The following is a 24,051-nucleotide window of genomic DNA, read 5'->3' as shown; positions in this document are numbered from 1 at the left end:
ATGTAAGTGGAGACAGATGCTGACAAAAAATGTAATATTTAAACTGAATAGAATTACCAGTTACCTACATTGCGTATCATAATGGCTGCATGTTCTCACATCGTTCAGGATGACATACAGAGTGTGGTACACGGACAAAGACTTGACATTTTAAAAAAAAATCATAAATAAAGTTGTCTCAAATCCAAGCCGTATGTACCCGGCTAACATCCTTTGGTAATGAATGCATCATTTGCTCTGGCAGGCAGGAAAAAAAATATTGAAGAAGAACATGCTGTGCATGACAAATTTTTAAGAGGGAGACATTGGATTTTTAATGTGTGTGTCATGGATGAACTATAAAGCCAGAGTGGCATGTTAATGTCAGCTGGAAAGGATGCCACCGCCAAAGGACATACTCTGAAACAAAGAGAGCACAGGACACATGGGGCTAGGTCCAATACCCCATGTGCTTCGTGCAGATTTATTATCATCATTTTTGATAAGAATCAGCAAAGACAAGATCTCAGTTATTATTCCTTTGCTTACTATTAGATCTATTTGCTTTACTTTTCTTGGTTCTTCCGTTAGAAGCTGGGCTCAGAGCCTGGTTTGCAGTAACTGCTGTGAAAAATGTAGCCTGAATCTCTGTTAGACCTGTTTCTGCCTCCGGAGCCTGCAGACGTCGGCGAGGCGGCGAACTCGCAGCTGATAACAGAATTTCTCCCCTGATTGGACGAGAGCAGAGTAGCCTATTCGCCAACACTGCAGCAGCTGTGAGCTAGGGTTATAGCAAGACTCGGGCCACTCAAGCCAGAGAGTCATTAGTCTTACCCTCAGATAAGACTGGCACCCAGGGGAACCACCTCGCCTCCTTGCCTCATACCAAGTAGAGTGCCAGAAAGAGAAGAGCTTCATCTGATTGATTACAGCACAGCAGGTTTTGCAGGATAACATGCACCAGTAAAATTATGAAGCCTTCTGTAACTACATTAATTTGATGAGATAAAATTGGCTGCTGATAAGTATGCTGGATTGATTTGTTGTTTAAAAAGCCAAACACTGTTTAGTACAGTTAGATCTGTACACTTGAAACTCACCTTGCCATACCTGCTCATTCGGCGCATCGTTCTAACAAAGCGTAATGTTTCCAAATCAAGTCTCGCACCATTAGACCATATATTTTCATAGTATTCTTGTCCGTGCCGCAATAAAATTTTAATCTGGCTATCTGCATTACACTTTCCCAGATGGCCCCGTTATTAAACTGCTACGCACTAAAACGTTTACGACAACAGATACAGTATACTAGCATTTTCATTCCCATACTCTGTAAGATTGGGAAGTCTGTTTGTTCTTTCCAGAGGACGCGATGTCCAGGGTAATTGTCAGACCAAAATTCAGTGAAGTGGGATTCGTAAGGAGCCATTTGGACAATAAACACTATTTGTTCAGTGCCCTCAACAGCGCTTCAATAAATAATACAAGAAGCTCTGAAATTGCATTGTTATTGAATACAAGCCTCAGGCATTTCCTGGATTACTCCTTTTTTTCCCGTGTATCAATTCACAAGAATGGAAAGTATTTACTGTGGAGGAATTCTATAGTGTTTAATCATTTTATGAACTTTTGACAGCATTTAATTGTCCGCTAATCCATCCATTACTTGTAATGAGTATTACAACAGGGTTCTTGTGTATCTATCTCATTTCTGTGGAGCTTAGTCTTCAAAACATTTTGATTTCTATGCCTGAAATGGTTTTTATCGCTAAGGCCCAGCATAACAGGAAAGTTGCTCTGAGAGCAGTGATGGTGAACAGAAACAGTTAAGCTCCACAAAGCCCAGAGGCGCTGCAGAACCATGGGATTATTCTCTGTAGGTTTGACCTTTTCAAATTTTTTGTCATTCGGTCCCTTATCATTAAAATACTATCTATAGTATATTTTTCTTGCCATGCTAACAGCCAATTATTTATACTGTCACAGAATGTAGTGATAACCGAAACCAAATAAATGTGACTGCATTATCACTGCTTTATTACTAATTATTATTTTTCATAATCATAATTATAATAATAATAATTATTATTATTATTATTATTGTTGTTGTTATTATTTATTATTATCATATTATATAATAATATAATAAGAATAAAATAATAGTAATTGTTACTTTATTTAGTACTACTTTCTTCATTACTCCTTAAATGTTTATTAAATTGAAAATATTCAACTTTATAAACTGATATGTTGAATTCCTGTTTACAAGAGCCTCAAAGTGATTACATATTTAAAGTGCGGCAACAAAAAAAATCTCCTGCCCCTCCTTTTCTTTCATTAGTTAAGCACAGAACGAAACATAAGCACAGACAAGCGAGATTTAACATGGAAGCAGCTGGATCAGTAGAGGCCAGTGCTTCACCCTCTGACCTGACGGTGTCTGACTGCATCCAGCGGGAAGCAGTGCTATCTGAGATGTCTAATGCAGGCCCATCTGTCTGCCTCCCTTGAGTCCTTTCCTACCTTTGCCCTGCCATGTGTTTCCTGTAGCCCACATTCCCAAATCCGTGGCAGCCGAGCCCACAGTGAGCACCTGTCTGTGCTAGATACGTCAGTTTCTGCAGGCATTCACTTTCCCATGCTGGGTTATTCGCGCGCTCTGGGCTTCTCACACCTCTTCAGTAAATTATCACCTCCCAAGAAAGAAAGCGCGGCGCTGCTCAAGAGTCTGAATTACACATCATCAAGACCCATGAGCGCTTGACATTGCTGTGTAATAATCATTACCCTCACAACTGCTTCTCGACAAGGGTCAAAAGATGTCAGCACTCAGACATCATGCAACGAATGTTAGGTAAATTTTTGAATGGTCAATCTGCTCCTCATCTGTTGAAGTGTATGCAAGTATCTGTTTAAATGAGCTATGAAGACTCAGAGAGATTGAATGACTGTGGATGACCCTTTCCGCCACAAGGTAAATGGTTTCCTCCATGCCTTGCTTATGTACAAATTTAAAAATCATAGACCTCTTAAATTTTAGTTACTAATGTGTCAAATATTTGCTTCTGTGGAATAAGGTTAAATCAACCAGCACACTGTAATTTATTAGAATATAGACTGGAAAGCAATTTTTTTCTTTACTTTCCTTATCATTATTTTCAAGTAGTTTTCAAGCAATTCCCAGTGACAATCTAATGGACTGACTGAGTCCAGGCTGCTGTTAACTTGGCCAAACCAAGGCTACATTTATGGAGTAAATGATCCCTCCCACCAAAATACCTTTACTTCGGATAAATTCTTTCTTTTTCATTTGTTCACATACAAGGAGCCTGGAGACCATCCTTGCTGACTCTGGGCGTGAGGCGGAGTACACCCAGGACAAGTTGCCAATTTATAGCAGGTTGACATAGAGAGATAAATGACCATTCACACTCACAATGGGCCCGTTTTACAAAGAAGGTTCAGTGGAAAACCTGGGTAAGTTAATCATGAAATCAGGGAAATTTGGAACAATTTGGAAAGTTCAATTCACCTGAAGCACATGTTTTTGGGGGAGGGATGTGGATAGACCCCACGCAGATATGGGAGAACATGCAAACTCCGCACAGAGCTGGACTCAGACTGGGAACGGTCTTGCAGTGTGGTGACCAGCAGTACCCAATGTGCAACCATGCCGCCCAGAGAACATATTTTATTCAAAAATGTTTTTAAAGAAGTGGTCAAATGTGTTTCCAATGGTTCACTCACATCCTGACACATTTTTATATCTCTCAAGTTGGCAATTCCACACCTGTGGAGAACAGAAAATCAATAATAAAAGATTTTTCCTTACTTGGTTTTAAAACATGCTTTATCTGTGGGTACCTAGTAGCTCCATTCAATTAATGGGGAGGTGGATCTTCCTAACCTGAGAATTACAGCAGATTGACAAGAACAAAAGTGCCACATGAATTTTCAGTAGGCCAAAAGAGAAATGAAAAAAAAAAGTCTCACCAAAGTTTTAGTACAATTCTTTTTTTTCCCCCCAAAGTTGAGCAGAGCAGGAAAAAAAAATGTGTTGATGAATGAGACTCTCATTCAGCACGAGTTGCTGACAGCTGTGGAGATCTGGGGGACCAATTCATTTGAGGTGCTGGTGTGAAAACTGGAGATCAGACCCTCAGATGTCGCTGGAATATGTTAAAAAAAAAAAAAAAAAAGGAAAGTCGTGCCTCTGCTGGAGCGAGAAAATCTTTGGAGAGCAGAGCCTCCACCACTGCTGTAACACAGGGTTCCTCATTACCTGGCTGTGTGAATCACACATGCTGGAGTTGAATTTTCACGTATAAATTTTGATGGAGATGGCAGTAGACCAGAAAGTAGTTTAACATGTCTGTCAAAATGAGGAAACAGATTGCAATACGTCGACTTTACCAAGGAATATGAAGTCATCCTGTATAAGGCAAAGGCATTCAGACGCCTACACTGTGAAATGAAAATTGGATCCATTGCTTCCTTTTATTTTTATGATGTCGGCTTTACAGCATTTTGGAAAATCATAAGAATATATTTATGACAGGGGAAGGAATCCATTTTTCCTCTTTACTTATTACCTCTTTATATATATATTTATATATATTTATATATATATATATATATATATATATATATATATATATATATACACACACACACACACACACACACTGGTTCCTCTACTTATGAATGTCTCTTCATACGAAATTTTCAAGTTACGAAACGCCTCAACAGAAAAATATTGCCATTCTAGTATCCATGTGTGTGGCATTGAATCCTAGGCTTTCTGATAGTCTATACAGGTGGTACACAGGTTGGTCTGCTTGTTCTTACACTCTGTGGACTGCTTTGTCCACCAGTAGTTGGTGCTTGGCTCCCCTGGTGTTACTACCGACTCCTTTCTGTGTCTACTCAACTTAGCCGCCGTGATGCCTGACAGAAGCTTCCATGTTGTACAGAGACAGGTTATTGGCTGGTAGTTGGATGGTAGTTGGATCCGTTCTGTCGGTCTTCCGTGATCAAGACTGTCCTGCCTTCAGTCAACCACTCTTGGTGCGTCCCATCCCCTAGCAGCTGGATGGGACGCACCTAGGCGCTCATGGAGTGCTGTCAGTTTCTTTAGCCAGTATGTATGGATCATATCGGGGCCTGCTGCTGACCAACTCTTCATCTTTGACACTGTTTCTTGGATGTCTGCCATTGAGATGGTTACTGGTTCTTGTATTAGGAGGCTGCTGTGGTCGGTCCTCAGGTCCACTAGCCACTGGGCATCGGTGGTGTGTGTGTGAGTGTGTCTCCCCTTAATATGAGAGAAAGAGACTCACACACCTTAGAGGCATTTCTGATGTTCATGTGACTCTTTGATTATTTATAACTCTAATTTTGAAGAAACACTCCTGGAGCACTCCGTCAGAAAACAAGTTCTCTAATGTCATTGGACTCTTAAAAGTCCACCATGTGCTTTGAGTCATTGACCCTACCGCTCCTCTATTCATCACTCAACGAATGGCAATGCCCAGAGAGAAGCTGGCTTCTACTCCCAAGTGTGAATTCCATTAGTGATAGCAACACATAATAGAGCATTTTTTTAGACTGTGTCATTGGCATTGTAATGGACTGGGGTCACATATTTATATCTGCAAGATATAATGTGTAGGGTACTGGTTAAATATACTGTATGTGATGGCTGTATGTCAGTTTAAGCTCCATATGTGTTGCTCCTTTTGCTCCTTGTGTCATATAGGAGTATAGATAAAATATGTTGCTGTCAAATAGAACTTATTCTACTTAACAGAGGGGGAGGGGGGGTTCTTCTTTGATTGAAGTTACAATAGTGTGATACTGCATAAATAAAAATGCAGAGTAAATATCATCGTACAAACCCAAGTATTGGTCATAAATTATAATTCTGTTTGAGGAAACATGGTCAGTATCTAAGATATTTTATCATTTAACACATTTTTTCTTGTCCAAATTGGCTCAAAACATTTTTGTCACATAAGCCAGTGCACACTAATTAAACTTGAACTCTCTCCATCTGCCTCTAATACATGTCAGTGGTGTTAAGAGACGGAATGAGACCAAAGCATCGATGGGATTCATGAGCTAGCAGGTCAACGGCCATTTAAGACCTCGTACAAGTGCAGGGCACTGAACACACACATTTTAGAGCCTTGTTCTACATCACAAATCAGTTTCTGTATCCTCATTTTCCCATCAAATTGAAGGAAAATTAATGAAGGCAAACATCAATTTTGTGTTTTTGCAAAATTGTAAAATATACTAACACGTATGGAAGTAAAATAATGCCAATCAAAGTGAACCTACCTTGAACCTACCTTGGATTTGTTTTAATGTTAGTTTACTGTTTGCTGAAGTTACATGTTAACTAAGTTAATATTAGTTTAAGAGGAATTAGTCCAAGTAATGTATCTGCTAGAGAGAATTCTCTCTTTCCCTCTCTAGGTCAAAATTATGCATATCAACAGTCGCCAAGTGGTGTCTGTTCAACCACAATGACCAAAAAGAGAAAAATCACTTCATGTACCATCTTAAAAGAGCATAAAATACTGAAAAATACAACTATACCATATTTATATACAAAACATAAAACACAGCTGAGCAATGATCCAAATCCAACGTTTCTTTGAGCGAAGAGCATACAGCCAGATGGAAAGTGAGAGATTTTTGGATGGCTGGTGGTCCAAAAAAAAAGGGTAAAAAGAGAACAGGTGGAAAGGAAGAGACAGGAGAGGATGGGGAGGAAGGAAGTGAGATAGAGGGGGTGGGGGCTCAGCTTGAGAGAGCCTAAACAAAGAGTAACCAAAGTTAAAAGAATGCTGTGTTTATCAGAAGTTTACAGCTTGTTTGTTGTTGTTGGCACTGACATGAAATATATGTTCTTGGATTCAGAGGATCATTGAGACTCAAGCCAATGTCAGTAACATTTGAAAAGGGTTGCAGAGACATCTACTGATTGATTGGACATACAACGGATCAAACTTTTCTTGGTTTGTGTATCCAGAATCTCTCGTTCCTGTTCCTTCCTGCCATGGCGTCAAGCTCCCGGTGTCATCACCCTCAACAGGACGTAAATCGCCTCCATATGCATCCCCTGTCCTCAACTCCTCCCCCACCAGGCCCTGAGGAGGTACCCTGTGCTAGTCCGGTGTCCAGCAGTGTTTTTGGGTAGGTTATCGATCCCATTCGAAGTGGGGCTCCATTGCTAGCAGTTGCTCCCTCTATTATCTGAACACCATAGCTTCAGCTAAGATGAATAGACCAAAGGGTGTATTGAGTACCAGCGGTTGGTTACACTAGTAAAGTGATGACCACTGTGTTTTTGGAGCTACCTTCAAATTCTGTCCACATTTTTTAAGTTCATCTTTCAAATTTGGATTTAAAGGTCAGGTTGTCAAAAGTCGGCAGGGAAATTGTTCGGAAACTTGATGGGAATTGGCCAAGCAGCCTTAAGGGACTACTTTTTCACCCTGGGGTGGGCAGAGTTATGAGGGACATAACTTTTAATGAGGTCAGATAGGTATAAAGGTGATTTTCAATTTGTAAGTCATCAGAAGACGCTTAAGGTCAGGCATGAATAGGAGGTGGTTGTTATTACAATGATTAAATATTCAGGTTTTAGTTAAGGACAAAACACATGCATGAATTAATTATCTTGGCACAAGATAAGTGGAAAGAGTGCACAAACTTCAACATTACTTTAAAAGAGGGAGAGGGATCAGATTTGAAACAAGGTGGTTGCAAACTAGAGTTGGGGATTCCTTATATTCCCCCAAAAAAATCAATCAGGCTGATAAGGTTGAGTATCAAACACTAAATCTAATTATCTTATATGTCAAAACGAATGAATAACCCCACCTGCATCCAAACGCATCCAGCTGCTTGCATCGTTACCGAAGAGGATCTTCAATATGGCTACCAGACGGTCTCTTATCAACACCTGAAGGTCGTATTTGTGAAAGCCGGAGCATATAACCGCTGCAGATAAGGCAAACCTGGCTGAGTGATGACACAGTGTCTGAGGCAGATGTGACAGTGAGAACCCTTAAACTGACACTTCCCACTCCCTGCTATCAACCATCAGACGTGATTACGGCTCTCCCTCCATGATCCAGTGCCTGTCTGAGCCCACTCATTTGATTTCTCATGATTCTCCTCTGCAGCCAAAGGCAATCAAACACAGTGTGAGACTCCGACAGAGGCTTGACCCTGGTGTGACATTTGTTAAAGTCATACCATGAATGGGAACAATTTGTCAAATATCTTCCATTTTATTCGGATGGAATGAAGACATGTCACAAGGAACTGTTTTCTTTCAAGTCACATTTTACTGCCAACTGGAGGTAAAGGTAGAGATTTATTCAGTCTCATCGTCACCTTAGGGGGCAATACAAACAGCGCCGCACATATCGAGAACATTAATAATCTTCTGCCCGTGATGGCTGAGACCAAACAAAACCATTGTCGGGATGTAAGAAAGTAAACCAATTTAATGACATCAAAAAAAAAAAAAAAAAAAGAACACCAATTAACTTTCTGAACATGCAGTGACTGACTTCACAAAACATTGCAAATGCTGTGAACATGTTGCAGATGTTAATGTAGCACATAATGATTGTGTTTTTGAATGGCAGGATATTGAAATTACAGAATAATTATGGTACAATATGAAGATGTCAGACATACCACTCAGAATATAGTAATCTGATTACAAAGAAAAAATTATTTATTTTTGTCTTAAAGGGCTGCTCATGCAAAGGGAATCATTACACGTATGGGTTACTGAGAGTATAACTCTGAGTGTAAATAATGTGATATACTGTCACGTCCCATATTTAAAAGAGCATTGTTAAGTAAAATAAACTGATGATGTCATACTGATGTCTTGTGATCTTCACTTTGATTTTGAGGCTATCAATGTCTTACATACTGGGGAGTGTCACATTTGAAAGAGAGCTAATATTTCTCATCAAAGAAAGAGGAATTATGGGAAGTATTTGCCATTTAGGAGCTTGTCCAACGCAAGACAGAAAGTTAAGATACCTGTGCTTTACTTTTTATTACTTCTTTTGAAGTACCACAATAAATCAGTGGGATACTGTTTTTGAACAGTTGGATGGTTTGTGTATAGCACTTAAACGATTTACAGAGCAGTCTGTACACTAAATATAAGTTACAGCTGTGTCACGTAGCTCACCGCCACATTTTTGACAGGCAGTTGCCTCTGGACGGATTCTGACAAGGTGTTTCCTGTTCCATTTCTGCTAAGCTAACTGCTAGTTATATCTTATTTACAGTACAGGCAACATTTGGCATCAATTCTGTCATCTAACTTTCAGAAAGAAAAAAAAGTACAGGCCTCTCAAAACTCCATTGTAAATAGTTCTGTTCTGAATTAGTGCAGGGTGTCCTGTTGTCTATATACTTGATTGAACCTTACTTGAAATTTAATGCAAGCTATCACAGATATAACAACACCAATTGATTTCTATATCAATCATTTAATCATAATCAGAAAAATGGTCCAATGTAGACACTATTTTATTTTGAAAATCTCTGATATCAGTTATAACAACGATCTAGAATGGGCTGTAATAACAGTAAGACCGATGAAAAATTTAGATTTTATAAGAGACAATAACTCAATTACTTTTTTTTCTAACACCACAAGTAGATGTATGACCTAATAATCAATCTTTACGATATGTAAGGATACTGTCTGTAATTTTTCCTCGAAACCGCTGTAAAAAATAAGTTAATATGCAGCCTTTATACACATCTTACATCATATTTAATATAGCCCATTTAAAATATAAAAGGTCAGTAATGTATGTTGCAATTCAAAAAATATCAAGTCAATATCCCCCACTAAGCTGTGATCTGCTACTGGATGACACTGAAAGGCAAAGCTGGATATAATGATGTGCAATGGAGGGTGGGGCATTTGTACAAACAGTGTTGCAATAGAAGTAATGCAAATAAAAAAAATAATAAAAAAAACACTCCAAGCTCCCTAAAATCATTTGTGTAATAATAATAAAAAAAGACACACTGCACATACAATATACACTAAATATACACAGTATTTAGTAATGGTCATTCTGTTGCAACCTGACAAATCAGAGCTTTAAAAAAGGAGGGTGGCAGTGTACAGTTGGCAATGACGCATTACATTTGACACAGGGCATCTTGTGCTTGTAATGGATAATGTCTGTTTTCCTCTTTTGTGTGTTTCTCCCAGCAGTTTTAATAGAAAGGTTGTCCGGAGAACAACCTGGATGTTGTGTTCCGCCCCTTCACGCCGGGGTCTGGACGTTGGTTTTGATCTCAGCGGACACCCTCTTTTCCTTTCGCCCGGCGTACTCGCCGATAAAGGAGCCGTCCTCGTTGAACTGAACGTCCTCATCGCCGTAGTCCACCAGACTGTCCCCGCTGTCCCCTGCCTTGATATCTCTGCTCAGCGAGTGTTGGCTGCCCTTCAGTGGCTTCTCATCATTGTCGCTGCAAGAGGCACAGAGGATTTAGAATCACCTCATTTCACCCATGGCTTCACACTCTATGCATGATTGGAAAGAACGGAGGGGGATGCAGACTTGATCTACCACTGCCTCTACGATCAGCCCCTACAATGAGGATTTACCTCTGGTTGACCAATGGGAGACAATCACACAGAAACACCTGTTGGGACAGTATTAATCCTTATGCAATGTGTCGACATGTGTCGATACATCTGATTTTGATGATAGAAAGGAGATATTGAGTGGACATTACAGCACATGCTGTGAACACTCTGAGTGTTTTCATGTGATTAAGCTCATAACTATATTTCATACCAGAACTGTTGGGCTCTTGCACCAAATTAAATCCAGTCAGGTTAGATTCATTTTTGCTCACTCAAGTTTTAGGCATTAGTCAATTAAAATGGGTTGCTGGTCATAACTTACATATAAGTTATAACTTGAATTTCTGATTGCCCCTTGGGGGCTAATAAAGGTTTGTTTTTGTTTTTTTGTTTGTTTTTTTCAATTTGATGAAGTCATAACTGCACAAAACTACACAAATGGATAGAGCTAATGTTAGCCAGCATTTGCATTGAACTGCAAATGTCTTGTGGTTTCATTTTCACAATGCAGCCAAATACAAAATGCCCTAATAATAAGGATAAGGTTAAGGAGTTATTTAAATCTCATATCTGTACAGTATGAAGCATCCACTAGCAGTGTGTTAGCACATTAGCCCAAGACAGATACTATAGATAAAGGGACAAGCACAAAGCTTGGTAGGAAAATCCTCCTAGCAGCTGCTCAAAATCTAGCATTTTACGATGCTAAAGGAATCCCATATGTAAAGATAGAATGTACCCAGTTTACATAGCATACTGCTGGATCTAGCTTCATGTTAACAACATAGAGCGGTATGGAATCTGACTCTCTACAAGAAACTTTATACAAGTCAAATTAGCAAAATGTTGAACTCGTATTTTTTTTAAATTTGATAATTTTATTTGCACCTTCTAAAATTATTTCTGGAAATTACATTTTCAAGTCTAACTGACATGCTGTTGATGTTATTGATTGCAGGTATTTATTTGCAAAGCGTTTTCACTCTACTGACATCTAGACAAAAGTAAAAGCTAGTTTGGAAAATAGCGAGCAGTTACAATAAAAAAATAACTTTAGAGGAACTTCACATCACAAACTAGAATTATTTTCATCGCTGGTATTGGAGTTTTACTCCTGTCACACTGAGACACCTTTGACTTCGCCACATCAGAATTTGTTGTGCTGTGCAGATCCCACTGATTGGAGAATTACACTGAGATTCAAACTGTGGGAGACCGTTATGAATTGTACCTCTAAAGGATTAATGAAATGTACCCAGGTATTACTGCCCTGGAGATGAGCTGCTTTCAATTACACTGATTGGTTTTAGCCTCCTGCCGTGTGCTTGGGCAGCCCGCATTTAGCTGCATCTGAACGGAAAATGACAAAAGTCTGAATGGCCCTGCGGCTCCCTTTATGATGCAATGTCTGTCACAATCACCGGCATAACACTGCATCTAAGCCCATTATGTGCTCTAAGGGGGATGTGCTACTACTCTGACAACACTGATGTGTAAACAGCTCAGGGATGCTACAGCTGTTTCTCACATGCATTCCAGTTACTCGGGATTCGTCAAATGTCTTGAGCGGAAGAGGAGTCATGTTCCGCGTGAACCTGGTGCGTGCCGGGTCGTCTTTTTTTTTGGTGAAAGGAGAAAACGCAGAAAAGAGTTAGTGAGGAGAAAGAAGATGGAATTGACTGCTGGAAAGAAGAGAAGCTCATATGCTGTATGGTTGCATGTGAATTACAGCAAAGAGGTGAAATAGAGCTCCAAGGGATACGCTTACCTGTATTCACAAAATGTGTCATCATTCATGCCTTGGGACTCCACATCTGGGTGGAGGTCCTCTTTTTCTTTGACTGTTCACAAAAGGAAGAGAGGATAGCAGTGATTTCCACATGAGATAGAAGTAAATGAAGATCAGTGTGTGTCCCTGACTGTTTCTATTGATTGGTTAAGTTTGAGTCCCTTATTCCCTGCATTAATTCAATGAATGAAAGATCAGTGCAAGTCTTGGAAATGGTTGCATAATGTCGAATAAACGGTTTCTTAATACAGTTCCTGACTAAAGTCTTGTTGCTAATCCAAGTTGTAGGAACAACAAATAATACCAAACTTGTAGTTGATCAATTTGAGTCAGAAATGAACTTATATGAAAACCTTATATGAAAAGCAAAGGCCTCTGGATTTTGCTTCCTCCAGTACATCAAAATAAAGTCTTGTCTCATCCAGTGAGTTTTATCAATATATTGGGACAAAAAATGTTGTTGCATATAAAAAAATAATGTATGGTAGAAATTATACTTTTAATTTGAATACGCAAACACGTTACAACAACCGAACATAAAGTCACGGTTACTTTGGAAGTAGAATTAATATCATGTAAGACTCCCATGAGCTTGGAGGACTGCGTCCACATGTCTCAGCAATGATTCAAATAACTTATTGACAAAGTCATCTGGTATATCAAAAAAAAGCAATCTTGCAGGACTCCCAGAGTTCATCAGGATTCTCTGGTTTCATGTCCCTTGCCTGCTCCTTCATCTTACCCCAGACATGCTCAATAACGTTCATGTCTGGTGACTGAGCCGGCCAATCCTGGAGCACCTTGACCTTCTCCGCTTTCAGAAACTTTGATGTGGACGTATAAGAAGGAAGCGCCATCCTGTTTCTTGTGGTTTGGAATGTAATGGGCACTCTGCTGTTTTCTCATCTCTAAACCCCAACCATGATTTATTTCATCCACAAAAACTTTTATTCTGGGTGAATCTTGAGACAATGTGGATTCAAACAGGTTTGGGATTGTCATGAACTCCACCAGTTTCTTCAAATCTTTTCCTTATCCATTGAGGATGTCTGCTACCTCAGTGGAAGACGAGGTCTTCAGGGCTCTTGATGATCAGCACATTGGTTTGCTTGAATCTTTTGTATGTTGTGAGAGGTCACGTTGCACTAATGGGCTTCTTTCTATACACACACCTGTATTTGTCACAGGTGAAGCTATAATATGTGATGGTTGAAACATTTAAAGACAAGTAAAGCAAGCAAAATCTGACATTGCTGTTCTGAATGACTTATTTTGATATAAGAAGCATAATTTAGAAGCCTTTACTTTTCATATAAGTCAATTTTGATTCCAATTGATCAACTAAAAGTCGCTAAAATTTGTTGTTCTTACAACTTAGATAAGCGACAAGGCTTACAGGGCCTGTATATTACATGTATGCAAATTTAGCTTTATGAAGTTTTTACACTTCTTATAAAAACAAAGAGTATTTACTCTTCAGTTTTTCCATAAATGTTAGATTCATTAAAAAAACACACACACAAAAGAAAATGTACAATCTTATATGTGGACAATGCATCTCAGGCAGCTGAATGTAAAGGTTGTTGAAGCTTCACTATAATGAGAAGTTAATGAGAAAACAAAGACCGGAGCTGCGTCTCGCTCTTTTTCTGCTGACGAGTGGAGCGATCGCTGCCCAGACAACAACCTGATGGCCATTAGCCGTGAATAATAAGGCTATAAAGACTCTCATGTCCCCAATAGGTGGAATAACATTGAGATACCACAAAGCTTATGTCATCATTCCCGGTGCAGCCTTCCCCATGTCCAGCATTTGCATTTTGTCTCGCTGTGGGCTGAACTTTATTTAGATTGCTGCTGCATGTCAAAAAATAATGCAAAATTCACATTTGCCGCGCACAAATAGTTCAATACACATGCCTTTCTCTGCCTAAATTTGCATTACAATAATTTTCAGCTTCGAATGAAATATATAAATAAAAAAATAAAAAAACACATATCAGCTTACATATTCCTATAATGAGTTTTAGAATGATTTATGATTTCTTTTATAGCAACAAACAATGAAATGGGAATATAATGATGTTCAGAGCAGCAATTAGTATTCATGCGGGACCATGCGTGTGCGCTTGTAAGTGAGCACCTACCTGAATATTTCCCTCCTTTATTTCTGTTGACAAAGCAGGCGATCAACACAATGAGCGTGAGGAGAGCGATGGCACACATCAGGCCGATAAACCAGCCCTGGGTGGATATTCCTCCGTGAATGCTGGCCAGACCTGGGGGAGAACAAAACTCGGTGACTTTGACATGCCCTGGCCTTTTCGTCGGGACATTGATTGAATGTTTACCGTCAACAAAGCCTATCTGATACAAAAGGCAAGGAGGTGGCTGGGCAGCGCTGCTGATGGAAGCTGTCCAATATTAATATTAAACAGCTAATCCAGCTTGTCTAATTAATCAAGTAAGGAACGCTGTACAAATGTAATTCATCTCATCAAGTCGTGCAACCTAAATGAGATTCTAGTGACACGGTGGTTCAAGTCACCGCTCGAGAAAGTTTTCTTTCTTTGCAGTTTCCCTGAAGGAGGGCTCGGGGGGTTTTTTTGGTTCCGCCTCTCACCTTGAAACTCAAATAACATATTCAAATATGCTAGAATTATCATCCACGCTGTTAGGATTGAGGTGCAAGATGTACTGGGTTCCAGGCGGACGATGATGTGGAAAGCCTTGGAAGTGCTAAAGGCCTCGTCTGTCCGGAGGGTGAATGATCAGGATGGGTTAGTACTCGTGAGAGGAAGTATACTGGAGTTCAATGAAGTGCATATAGAACTGAAAAGATGTGAAGGACCATTTCACACACGACGCACGTCTCGTCTGTGCTCTATTCCAATACGACGTCCAGAAACAAAGACAGAAAATATGAGCTATACGCTTGTTCGTACACGCAACATTAATCACTCTCTGCTCCCCTCTGGACATCTGGCTGTTATTTGCAAAAGCTGTCGCTAAAAGTTAAGCTTGCGTTCAACAGGATGGAGACTAATGGAGAAATGAGGAGACGATGAGAAAAATGACATGTCAGAGAAGGGTTTGTAAAGGACACGACGAATCAAAGCCATCACGGAGGGCAGGAGGGTTGTCATTATTTCCTTGAAAGATGTTGCTCTTCACCTTCCATAAAAGACACAAGAGTGCTCCTTGCTCTCCTCACGCAGCGTAAAGAGGATCAATTACATCTGACAGTGGGGGGACATCAGGTTAGTCCCTCAACAACAATGAAAATGGATATGTGAGGATTGTGGATATGGAAATGAGATCACAGGCGGGCTACTGTTATATATCTATTTCTATATATATAATATATATATATATATATATATATACATATATATATATATATATATAGAGAGAGAGAGAGAGAGAGAGAGAGAGAGAGAGAGAGAGATAAGAAATAATACTTTTTTGCTATCGTTATAAAGGCTTAATTTCTACACTTATTAATTGGATTGAATGGTTATACATTTCCCTTGAAACCAAAAGTGAAGTTCTTCCGTCATCTATTTCAGACATGTAACGTCAGCTGCCCTGCGATGCGTGACTGTGAAAAATAAAAAATCTAATAATGTGGTGACTGATGAGCGTCATTAGTACAGGGAAAGTACGTTGTGACAGCAGCTGTCTGAGCAAGTCAACAAAGTAAAATCCACTTCATTCCCCCCCACCTCCCCCACCCCCCCCCCTGTGGCAAACATGCAAATCTTCTGCTGGGTCTCAAGCTCAGGTGCGTGATTCGCCCAGGTGAAAATTCAGCACACACACGGACACCTGCGTCTGTGCGCCCCATCGTGACCACTTCAAATGACACTCTCTGGCTAATGTTGATGGATTAGTCTGCTACTATGCTAATTCCAGTGATTGGAACTGCACGATGTCTTCGACTGACATAGGACTCTGAACTAAAAATATCCCAAGGCAGGCTGCTGTGGTTTCTCAGTGTGCTATTAAATGCTGCAGAAAGCAGCTGCTCACTCAGCGGGGAGCCGACGCCCTGGTAGTCACCCCTTCAAAGCCAGGGGGCTTATTTCCTAAGTTCAGGCCAGAAAATATTCTGATATAGGCTATTTCAACAGATTCCACTTATCCACTTATCTCAGTGTCCCGCAAATATATCACCCTCCCAGTATGAACTCACACCCCTTCCCGCTTGAAGCCCAGGAGGAATGTTCCGCTTCCTCTCTCGTCCCCTCGCCTCAGATCCCGCCTCAGACAACCTCTCGTCCCGGAGTAGTGTTGCTGTTTACCCATTTGAAGATTACATGGAAATGTCAGGTGACTGTTGGGTCAATACACTGCCGTGTTCAGGGGGGGGACCAGGCCCCAACAAATCAATCACTGACAATTAGACATATTTGTCCCCTTCAAGTGACTGCACTCTACAGCTACACTGTCTGCACTGGATATAGATCTCGTATGGTAGATTTCCCCCGTGGTGTAGCAGAGAAATTAAAACCAGTATGCGCTTGTCAGACAATAAAATTGAGCTGTTACTTTACATTCCGTCACGTTTCCAATGGATACGAGAATACATACAAATAAACCCCTGCAATAGCCAATTAGTCGGAAAAAAAAAATGGAAGCTTTTTTTTTTTACTTCCATTTTTGTGTCATCCATTTAATTTGTGCTACAACACAAGTCATCGTGTCGTGTCGCGCCATAGCTACAAAAAAACCCCAAGTGCTTTATTTCCTATTTTTCCGTATTTATTTTGCTCTTGTCTTTGTGGTTTGATGCATGTTGTCTCAGAATGTGCTGCAGGTCTACCTATGGTGGCGCGAGTGGGTTTGGTCACTGGGGACTTTGGAGTGCTTCGAGCTGACTTGCCTGAAAAGAAAGAAACCTTATGTTTTATCATTTGAATTGAGCTTGAGATGTTACATTCTAATATTAGCACACATGCTGTTTCTCAAACTAAATTCTAGAATTAGTACCTAAACTTGAGGACTACATGTCAGACACAGAATCTAGAGATGGAAAACTACAGTTTGGAATTCAAGTTTATGAACCCATACTTCATTAATCTTCCTTTGCAGATGATTAGATTGAAGAAAAGACCAATAACTGCCTTGTCTGATGCTCTTATTTACTCAGCTCGAATCGTACTCAGTCTGATGTTGCTAGGATAGAAGTCAATAATCATTTATAATCAGTTAAGATCCAGGATTTATATGAGTTTATAATTAGGTTGTTCATTAGCATTGATACTCAAGGGGAAGCCGATCTAGGAAGTTTTTATTATGAAAAGAGGCATTAGAGTGCTCTCTGTTGATGGAAAGGGCAAACAGCAGACAGGGTTCATTATCTGCAGGAGCTGAGCGGTCGGCATTATTTTGTGTATGCAGGCAGAAAGAGTCACACTGTTAGACAAAAACCTGATGATTTAAGAGGCTACATCCAGATTCCTAAATCTACAGCATGCCGCCACGATCTAAAACAACAATCAAGATTGTTAAGCACATCATGCAGAAAATGTAGAATATCTCATTTTCAAATCATGTCTATTACGAATGTTTGTTCTAAAGTATGATGTGTCACATTTTTTCTACATGCACATCAGATCAACATACTGAGGCCGACAGTGGAAGCCAAAGTGGGAGCTGCAAGAAAAGAAAAAAAAGACACAAAAGAAAAAGACAAAAAAAGGGACACACAGTGCAAGCAGAAATTAACACATTGACACACATTAAGGGTACAAACTGCAACATCAACACTCAAAGCAAGCAGAGGACAATTAACGGAAACACACACACACGCACGCGCGCGCACACACACACATAAACGCACACTTAGGAATCATGCAGCTGCCATGAGTAATTATATGTTCAAGACTTGCGTGTCCCACACATGTAACAGCACCTCTAAATTGCGAGTCAATGTATTTTGAGAAATTGGCCGTCTCTCTTTTCAGCTTGATAAAAAATAAATAAAGAAAAAAACACCGGAGCCAATTATTCCTGATTGTAAGGAGTCTTCCAGGTACCACTAAGTAATCACTTGAGTATTGAACACCTGAAATTGGCTTGAACATTAAAGTGGCTTCTTGTTCCTTTTAGTGACTGTGTGTCATTTTTTCTGCTTTTTTTTTATGTGTGTGTGAGTGTGTCAGTAGGATTACTCAAAAAGCTATAAATCGGTTTTCCGTGCATTTACAGGAGGATTTGTCGTGATGCAGATCCTGCAGCATGATTTGCATCCAAGTCATCATGGATGTGGTTATACATAATATTTATATATATAGGAAGATGGAAGATCTGCAGCTTTGTGTTGACTAAAAATTAAAAGATGCTGAAATAAATCCTGAATAAAACCACCATCACCGATCTTACTTCATCTGAATATCAAAATGAAATGATTCCAATGGGATTCTAAATTCTAGAGGTAGGTTCTCCTGCTCAAGGGGTCACAATATAAGGAACACTCCATCAAGGGAATGGTGCGTTTAGGTACAACGAAATAGCAAGGAAACAGAACTGCCACGGCAGAGTTCCGTCTTGCTTTTGCATGAAATAACTTCAATGACATGCAAAAGAGCTCCAGGCTGTATTTTGAATTAAAAGTACCACCCAATTATTTATACTGACAGTATCTCTAACAGCAGTCCATTTCACCGACGCTCAGGTGAATCCAACGTACAGTTTCCCCATTTCATTCCTCATCCAATCATTCATTCCGCCACCCACAATCTCACACCAGCTCGACTTGAATCTGAAGCCAGCTGAAATATGGAGCGCAATCCTCGACGAATCATATGAAATTGAAAAGAAAAAGATTACATGCTAGAAGCCGGCTCATTATGATTACTTACCCCACCAAGTCTTTCATGATTACATAATTTCAGTATGAAAAAAGCTTTCGTTTCCCCTTCCTGCTCAAAGCAATTCTCTTTCTTAGCTGATTGTTTCATAGCTCCACGCTCTCTGTGCAATCAATAGGCACTTGCTCTCTCATGACAGTGACAAATGAAAACCTCCAGTACACCCATATGGAATTGTTTATCCACAAAAATTACTTACATGGAGATATGAAAAGCTTGGCTGCCCTAGCGTATATCATGTTCCGCTAGTTCAATGCCAATTTTTGAAAAATAGTGAAATGGCATCGCCGCCTACGTCAACTCCGCTCAGCGATTCTGCGCCTCAAAGCTGCAAACGTGGGTTCTCATTGTCTCCATCGTACAAGCCATATGGTACCCCCTATTAGTCAAGTCCTATCTCGACCCCCCCCCCCCCATCACTCACTTGTTCGCAGTGTGGTGGTGCACTCCTCGCTCACGGCGGGACTGCAGCCCACTATGGTACAGGTACGCAGGTAGAACTTGTATTTGCTCAATGGCTCCAAGTCACGGAGGATCCAGTTGGTGGTGTCGGGCTTGATGTCTACACTCTGAAGCGGTCCCACTTCTTCTGTGTCATTAACTTGGGAGAAAAAAAAAGCACAAAGAATGTGTTATTTTCTTTGATCCAGAGTTTTTAAAATTATTCTTTTACCTTTGTGAGTCAAGGGCACTTATAGGTTTTTCACCTTTAAACTGATAATCTTATAGGGACGTTATTTTTATTGAAGTATCATAAGATCTTACCAAACATCAACGCATGATCTGGATCCAAATAATACGTAATGTCAATATTGGAAATATTTAAACTTGCAAGACTCAGAAAATTTCACTGCAATTTTGGCTGAAATTACAACTGAAACCGTTCAAAATACTTCCATCTACAATCACAAGAAAACTCCAAGGAGGCCAAAGAAAAGCACATGTAATTTTTGGCTTCTATGCTTGCTTTGACAGTTTCAACAAAGAAAACAAACACACTTTTTCTTTGGTTTGACAAACCCCTATAAAATATAATTTGACATCAACAAAACAAACATTTAATGAACAAACAAAAAAAATTCCCAGCAGCATTCATAACTGGGCTTTATTTGTGTTGTCTCCATTTTCTACGCTGTGATGAGATATAATTTTCACTACAGAAAGCATCCTAGTAGGCAGGGATGTGGCATTTATGCTCCCGCGCATCGAAAAACAAGCACAGCGGGTGTTGCGGTGACCTTTGCTTAAAAAAAAAGGGCGCCATGTCTCTCTGTTAGCAGGGCAACAAAAACAATGTCAAAAATGTGTTGGTCTGCTCCTCTTTTTTTTTTTCTTGGACACCCCCTACTGTTATCAGACATCCAAGGCTTTTTGTCTTTTTTTTTGGGTTGGAATAAAAACACGCTCGATAAATTATGCCATCCAGAGTGCTGCTGAGTGGAAGACACCGGAATCATGTTTCTACACTGTCTGGACACTTGTTCACATTTCTGGAAACATTCAGGCCTTGACAGCTGGTGTCCAATGATCTTTATGGGGAGAACCGGCTGCAGACTTCGCCTCCTCTGCTGCTCTCGGGCGACAGCTTCTCCAAATATCTTTTGAGCCCAGCTGGACTGAATATGGTTGATCTTGTTTGGTTCAAGAATCGACGGCAGTGAAATTTGACATCACCGCAACCGTCGTAGTATGGACTCGGATCAAGTTAAAATAAATAAATAAATAAATAAATAAATAAAGTTAAGGTTATCTTTAACTTTTACTTGTATCACAATTCCAATTCCATTCATAATAAGTCATTCTACATTAACTTCAACATTAGCTGTAGCTCGTCCGCAATGCTGGAAAACATATATTTTCAAGTGTGAAACAGTAAAATACTGTGAGCCAAAGAGGATATATATTTTATTAGGACACAATGGATCGACTGTGAGCTCTCAGCTTCACCTTTGTGACACGCTTATCTTGCCTTGTCAAGTGTGTGGCTACTTTCCTGAGAGGCAGGATAAATAAATGTTTAGCCTGTACTGGCCGACAGTGCCCCAGGCTTTAGAGTGGGTTAGGAGCTCTTTAATGGCAGTGTGACCGTGGTCTCCACTCAATTGTGAGGGGAACACAAGGATACGTTTAGCTGGAATACTTTTAGCTGATGATAATTTTACAAAAACAATATCTGTAATTGATTATGACTGATGTGAATTTCACCCCCAGAAATGAACACAAAGTCACCTTCAAAAGCAAACTCATGAATTTGGTTGTTTGTTGTAGCACTGTTCACAAATTTTAATACAACCCATCAGTTAATGAAACTTGAAGCAAATATTTAAATATTTCACCCTTAATATTACAACTTTCCAAAATAAACAATCAAGCTATAGTAAAGTAGAAATAAACACATTATTTCAATTGTCACTCTAACCTATCACCAAACTTTATAAAATGATTACTAGTTGTGTGAATGTTCCGTTACGACTGGCCTTCCCGTGAAGCTTTTAAGGTTGCTGTAAAAGATGTGAGTAGCCCCCACCCCCCAAAAAACAGCTGCCTTCCAACTTAAGATATTGCTTTTGTCGCTGATGATCCACTGACATCTGGCTACATTACCCCCCTCAACATTTCGCACATGACTTCCTCTAAGGGTACTTCAAAAAAAAAAAAAAAAAAAGTCACACTCTGAAGAGTCCATCAGCTTTATTACCGTGGTACAATGAAAGTGTTTGCTCCTGAAATTCCACATGACACTTGGCCCCCTCTTGCTCAGTCACCAAATCAAAGTCAATTAGGCGGGAAATGCGACACTAAGATGTTGCAAGTTAGTCATTAGCTCGGTTATGACTTTTGTTTGAAGGACAGCAAAGTGTGATCGCACATGGGAAGTGTTCACTGATGGCTTCTGCTGGGACTATAAACCGTGGTGATGAGGGCCCCTGTGGACAGGACCGGGGGGGGGGGTAATACTGGACCTTAACTGAGTGTGATGCACTGGCCTTGGTTAGCAGTAGCCTGACCAGACATCACCCTGTAAACTTTTCTATACACACACACACACACTCTGATCTCACCTTGACCCCTGTGGCAACACAACGACTTCCCCTCTAAAGTTGGGGGTTTGGCATTCACAGACAAGCTAAATATTTTTCTTTCTTTTACAAAAAAAAAAAAAAACATGCAGAATTTGAAACATTTTGAGGAACTCATCTCGCATCTCATATCTCTTGAAGACAGACGTGAAGCTTTTGGGGATACGTACCGAGCTGATACTCCAGGAAGTAACCAATGACGATCCCATTAGGCTCCAGCGGTGGGGCCCAGACGAGAGAGACAGTGTGCTTTTGTACATCCGTGACACTGAAAACGGGATTTTCTTCTGGGACTGCAGGGTCAAAGGCAGGTAATACACACACAGTAAGTATAGTTGAATTCCCCCAACCCAGTTCTGATGCTTATTATTCGATTTTCTCTTCAGTAGTTGTGGATCAATACCCCTCATGCTGGGTTTTTTTTTTCCCCCCACAATCCTACCTCCCTCTGGGGTTCTGAAGTTGACGGGATGGCTGCCCGGGCCGTTGCCTCGACTGTTGAAGGTCATGACGATGAGGCTGTAGCCTGAATACGGCTTCAGACCCGACAACACTGCATGGTTCCTATCCCCCGGGAGCGTTAGCGTTTCTTTGTTTCCGTGGCTTTTCTTTGAGTCCGTCAGACGGCTCAGACGCCACCAGCTTATCTACAATATAAAATATAAACCCAGAGGCAACCTTAAACTTTGTTCATATATGAATGTGAGGGGGGAGGGGGTTACATTAGGGGTGAGACAAAGCACGTTTAGAATGAGGTCAGTGCCCTTCCTTTTTAAGTTGCGTCAAAAAGCAAAGGTCTATTTTTGAGGTATTACCCTGTATCCTCCCAGATGTCCATGTAACGTGTCCTTGTGTACTCTCATCCAGCTAACCTTGACTACCGAGCTGTTTATCACCTCCACACCTACATCATCAGGTGCAGCAGAGGGAACTGCAATGGCAAACACACATCACACACACACACAGTTAGTTGACAATGAGCCAAGGAAAGGCAAATATTAATAACTCTGATCAGCTATTTCCAGGGATGTGGGATAGGGGCTGACGCTGATGCTACCTCTACCTATATTTACAGAATATACTGTAAATGATAAATCACAGCTAAGGATGTAAATACTGCTATATACTAAACACCACACATACGAGCTGCAACAGTGGGAAGAGTTGTGACCTGAAGTGACGTGCTGGGGGCAAATCCAAAAGAAGGCTGGACACAAGAAATATAAAGATCTGTTCTGCCTGGTTTTTTTTTTCTTTTTTAATGAGATGCTGTAAATGCTGTTGTAACAAACTTTGAAACTGAAACTTTTAATCAGACTCCAAAATTGAAATATTTCAAGGCTATTACAAGCTTCACCTTGAATACTGTCGCCAAAAACATCAGAGTTAAGCAGATAAAGGAACAAAAAAGCTTGTTGTTCTTTGGCAGTAAAATGACATTACAGGTGGATTTATGGGATGTAGGCAATTGAGCTAATTACAGTATGGTAAATGATTAGATTAGATGATGTCAGGATGAGTGAACACATCTGAAAAATCAAAGCGGTTGTGTTATTTTTGGCATTTCTTTTTTTTTTTTTCTCTCACTGTTTTCCACCTTTATTAATGGCATATAATGAACTTCACGAGACATGGAACCGTGGCTTTATTGGGTAGCCTGTCTTGACATAG

General features: G+C 40.1%; 1 protein-coding gene across 2 annotated transcripts in view; it reads right to left on the bottom strand.

Moving 5' to 3' along the window:
- Nucleotides 1–8,335: 8,335 nt before the first annotated feature.
- Nucleotides 8,336–24,051, bottom strand: part of chl1b (cell adhesion molecule L1-like b) — a 56,265-nt gene continuing 40,549 nt past the window's right edge. Inside the window, exons 20-27 of one of the 2 annotated variants that reach the window (XM_068315430.1) lie at nt 23,196–23,311; nt 22,823–23,027; nt 22,551–22,673; nt 19,725–19,901; nt 14,573–14,704; nt 12,405–12,477; nt 12,165–12,250; nt 10,377–10,515 (exon numbers count right to left, since the gene is read on the bottom strand). In XM_068315430.1, the coding sequence (XP_068171531.1) occupies nt 12,190–12,250; nt 12,405–12,477; nt 14,573–14,704; nt 19,725–19,901; nt 22,551–22,673; nt 22,823–23,027; nt 23,196–23,311 (887 nt within the window). In that variant the 3' untranslated portion in view covers nt 10,377–10,515; nt 12,165–12,189. Of the gene's footprint in view, nt 10,516–12,164; nt 12,251–12,404; nt 12,478–14,572; nt 14,705–19,724; nt 19,902–22,550; nt 22,674–22,822; nt 23,028–23,195; nt 23,312–24,051 lie in introns of both variants that reach the window. The other variant, XM_068315429.1, reaches the window with a different exon arrangement.

The sequence above is a fragment of the Antennarius striatus genome, chromosome 5 (assembly GCF_040054535.1).
Source record: "Antennarius striatus isolate MH-2024 chromosome 5, ASM4005453v1, whole genome shotgun sequence".
NCBI classification, from domain to species: domain Eukaryota; kingdom Metazoa; phylum Chordata; class Actinopteri; order Lophiiformes; family Antennariidae; genus Antennarius; species Antennarius striatus.
This window is presented reverse-complemented; position numbering and strand designations above follow the sequence as displayed.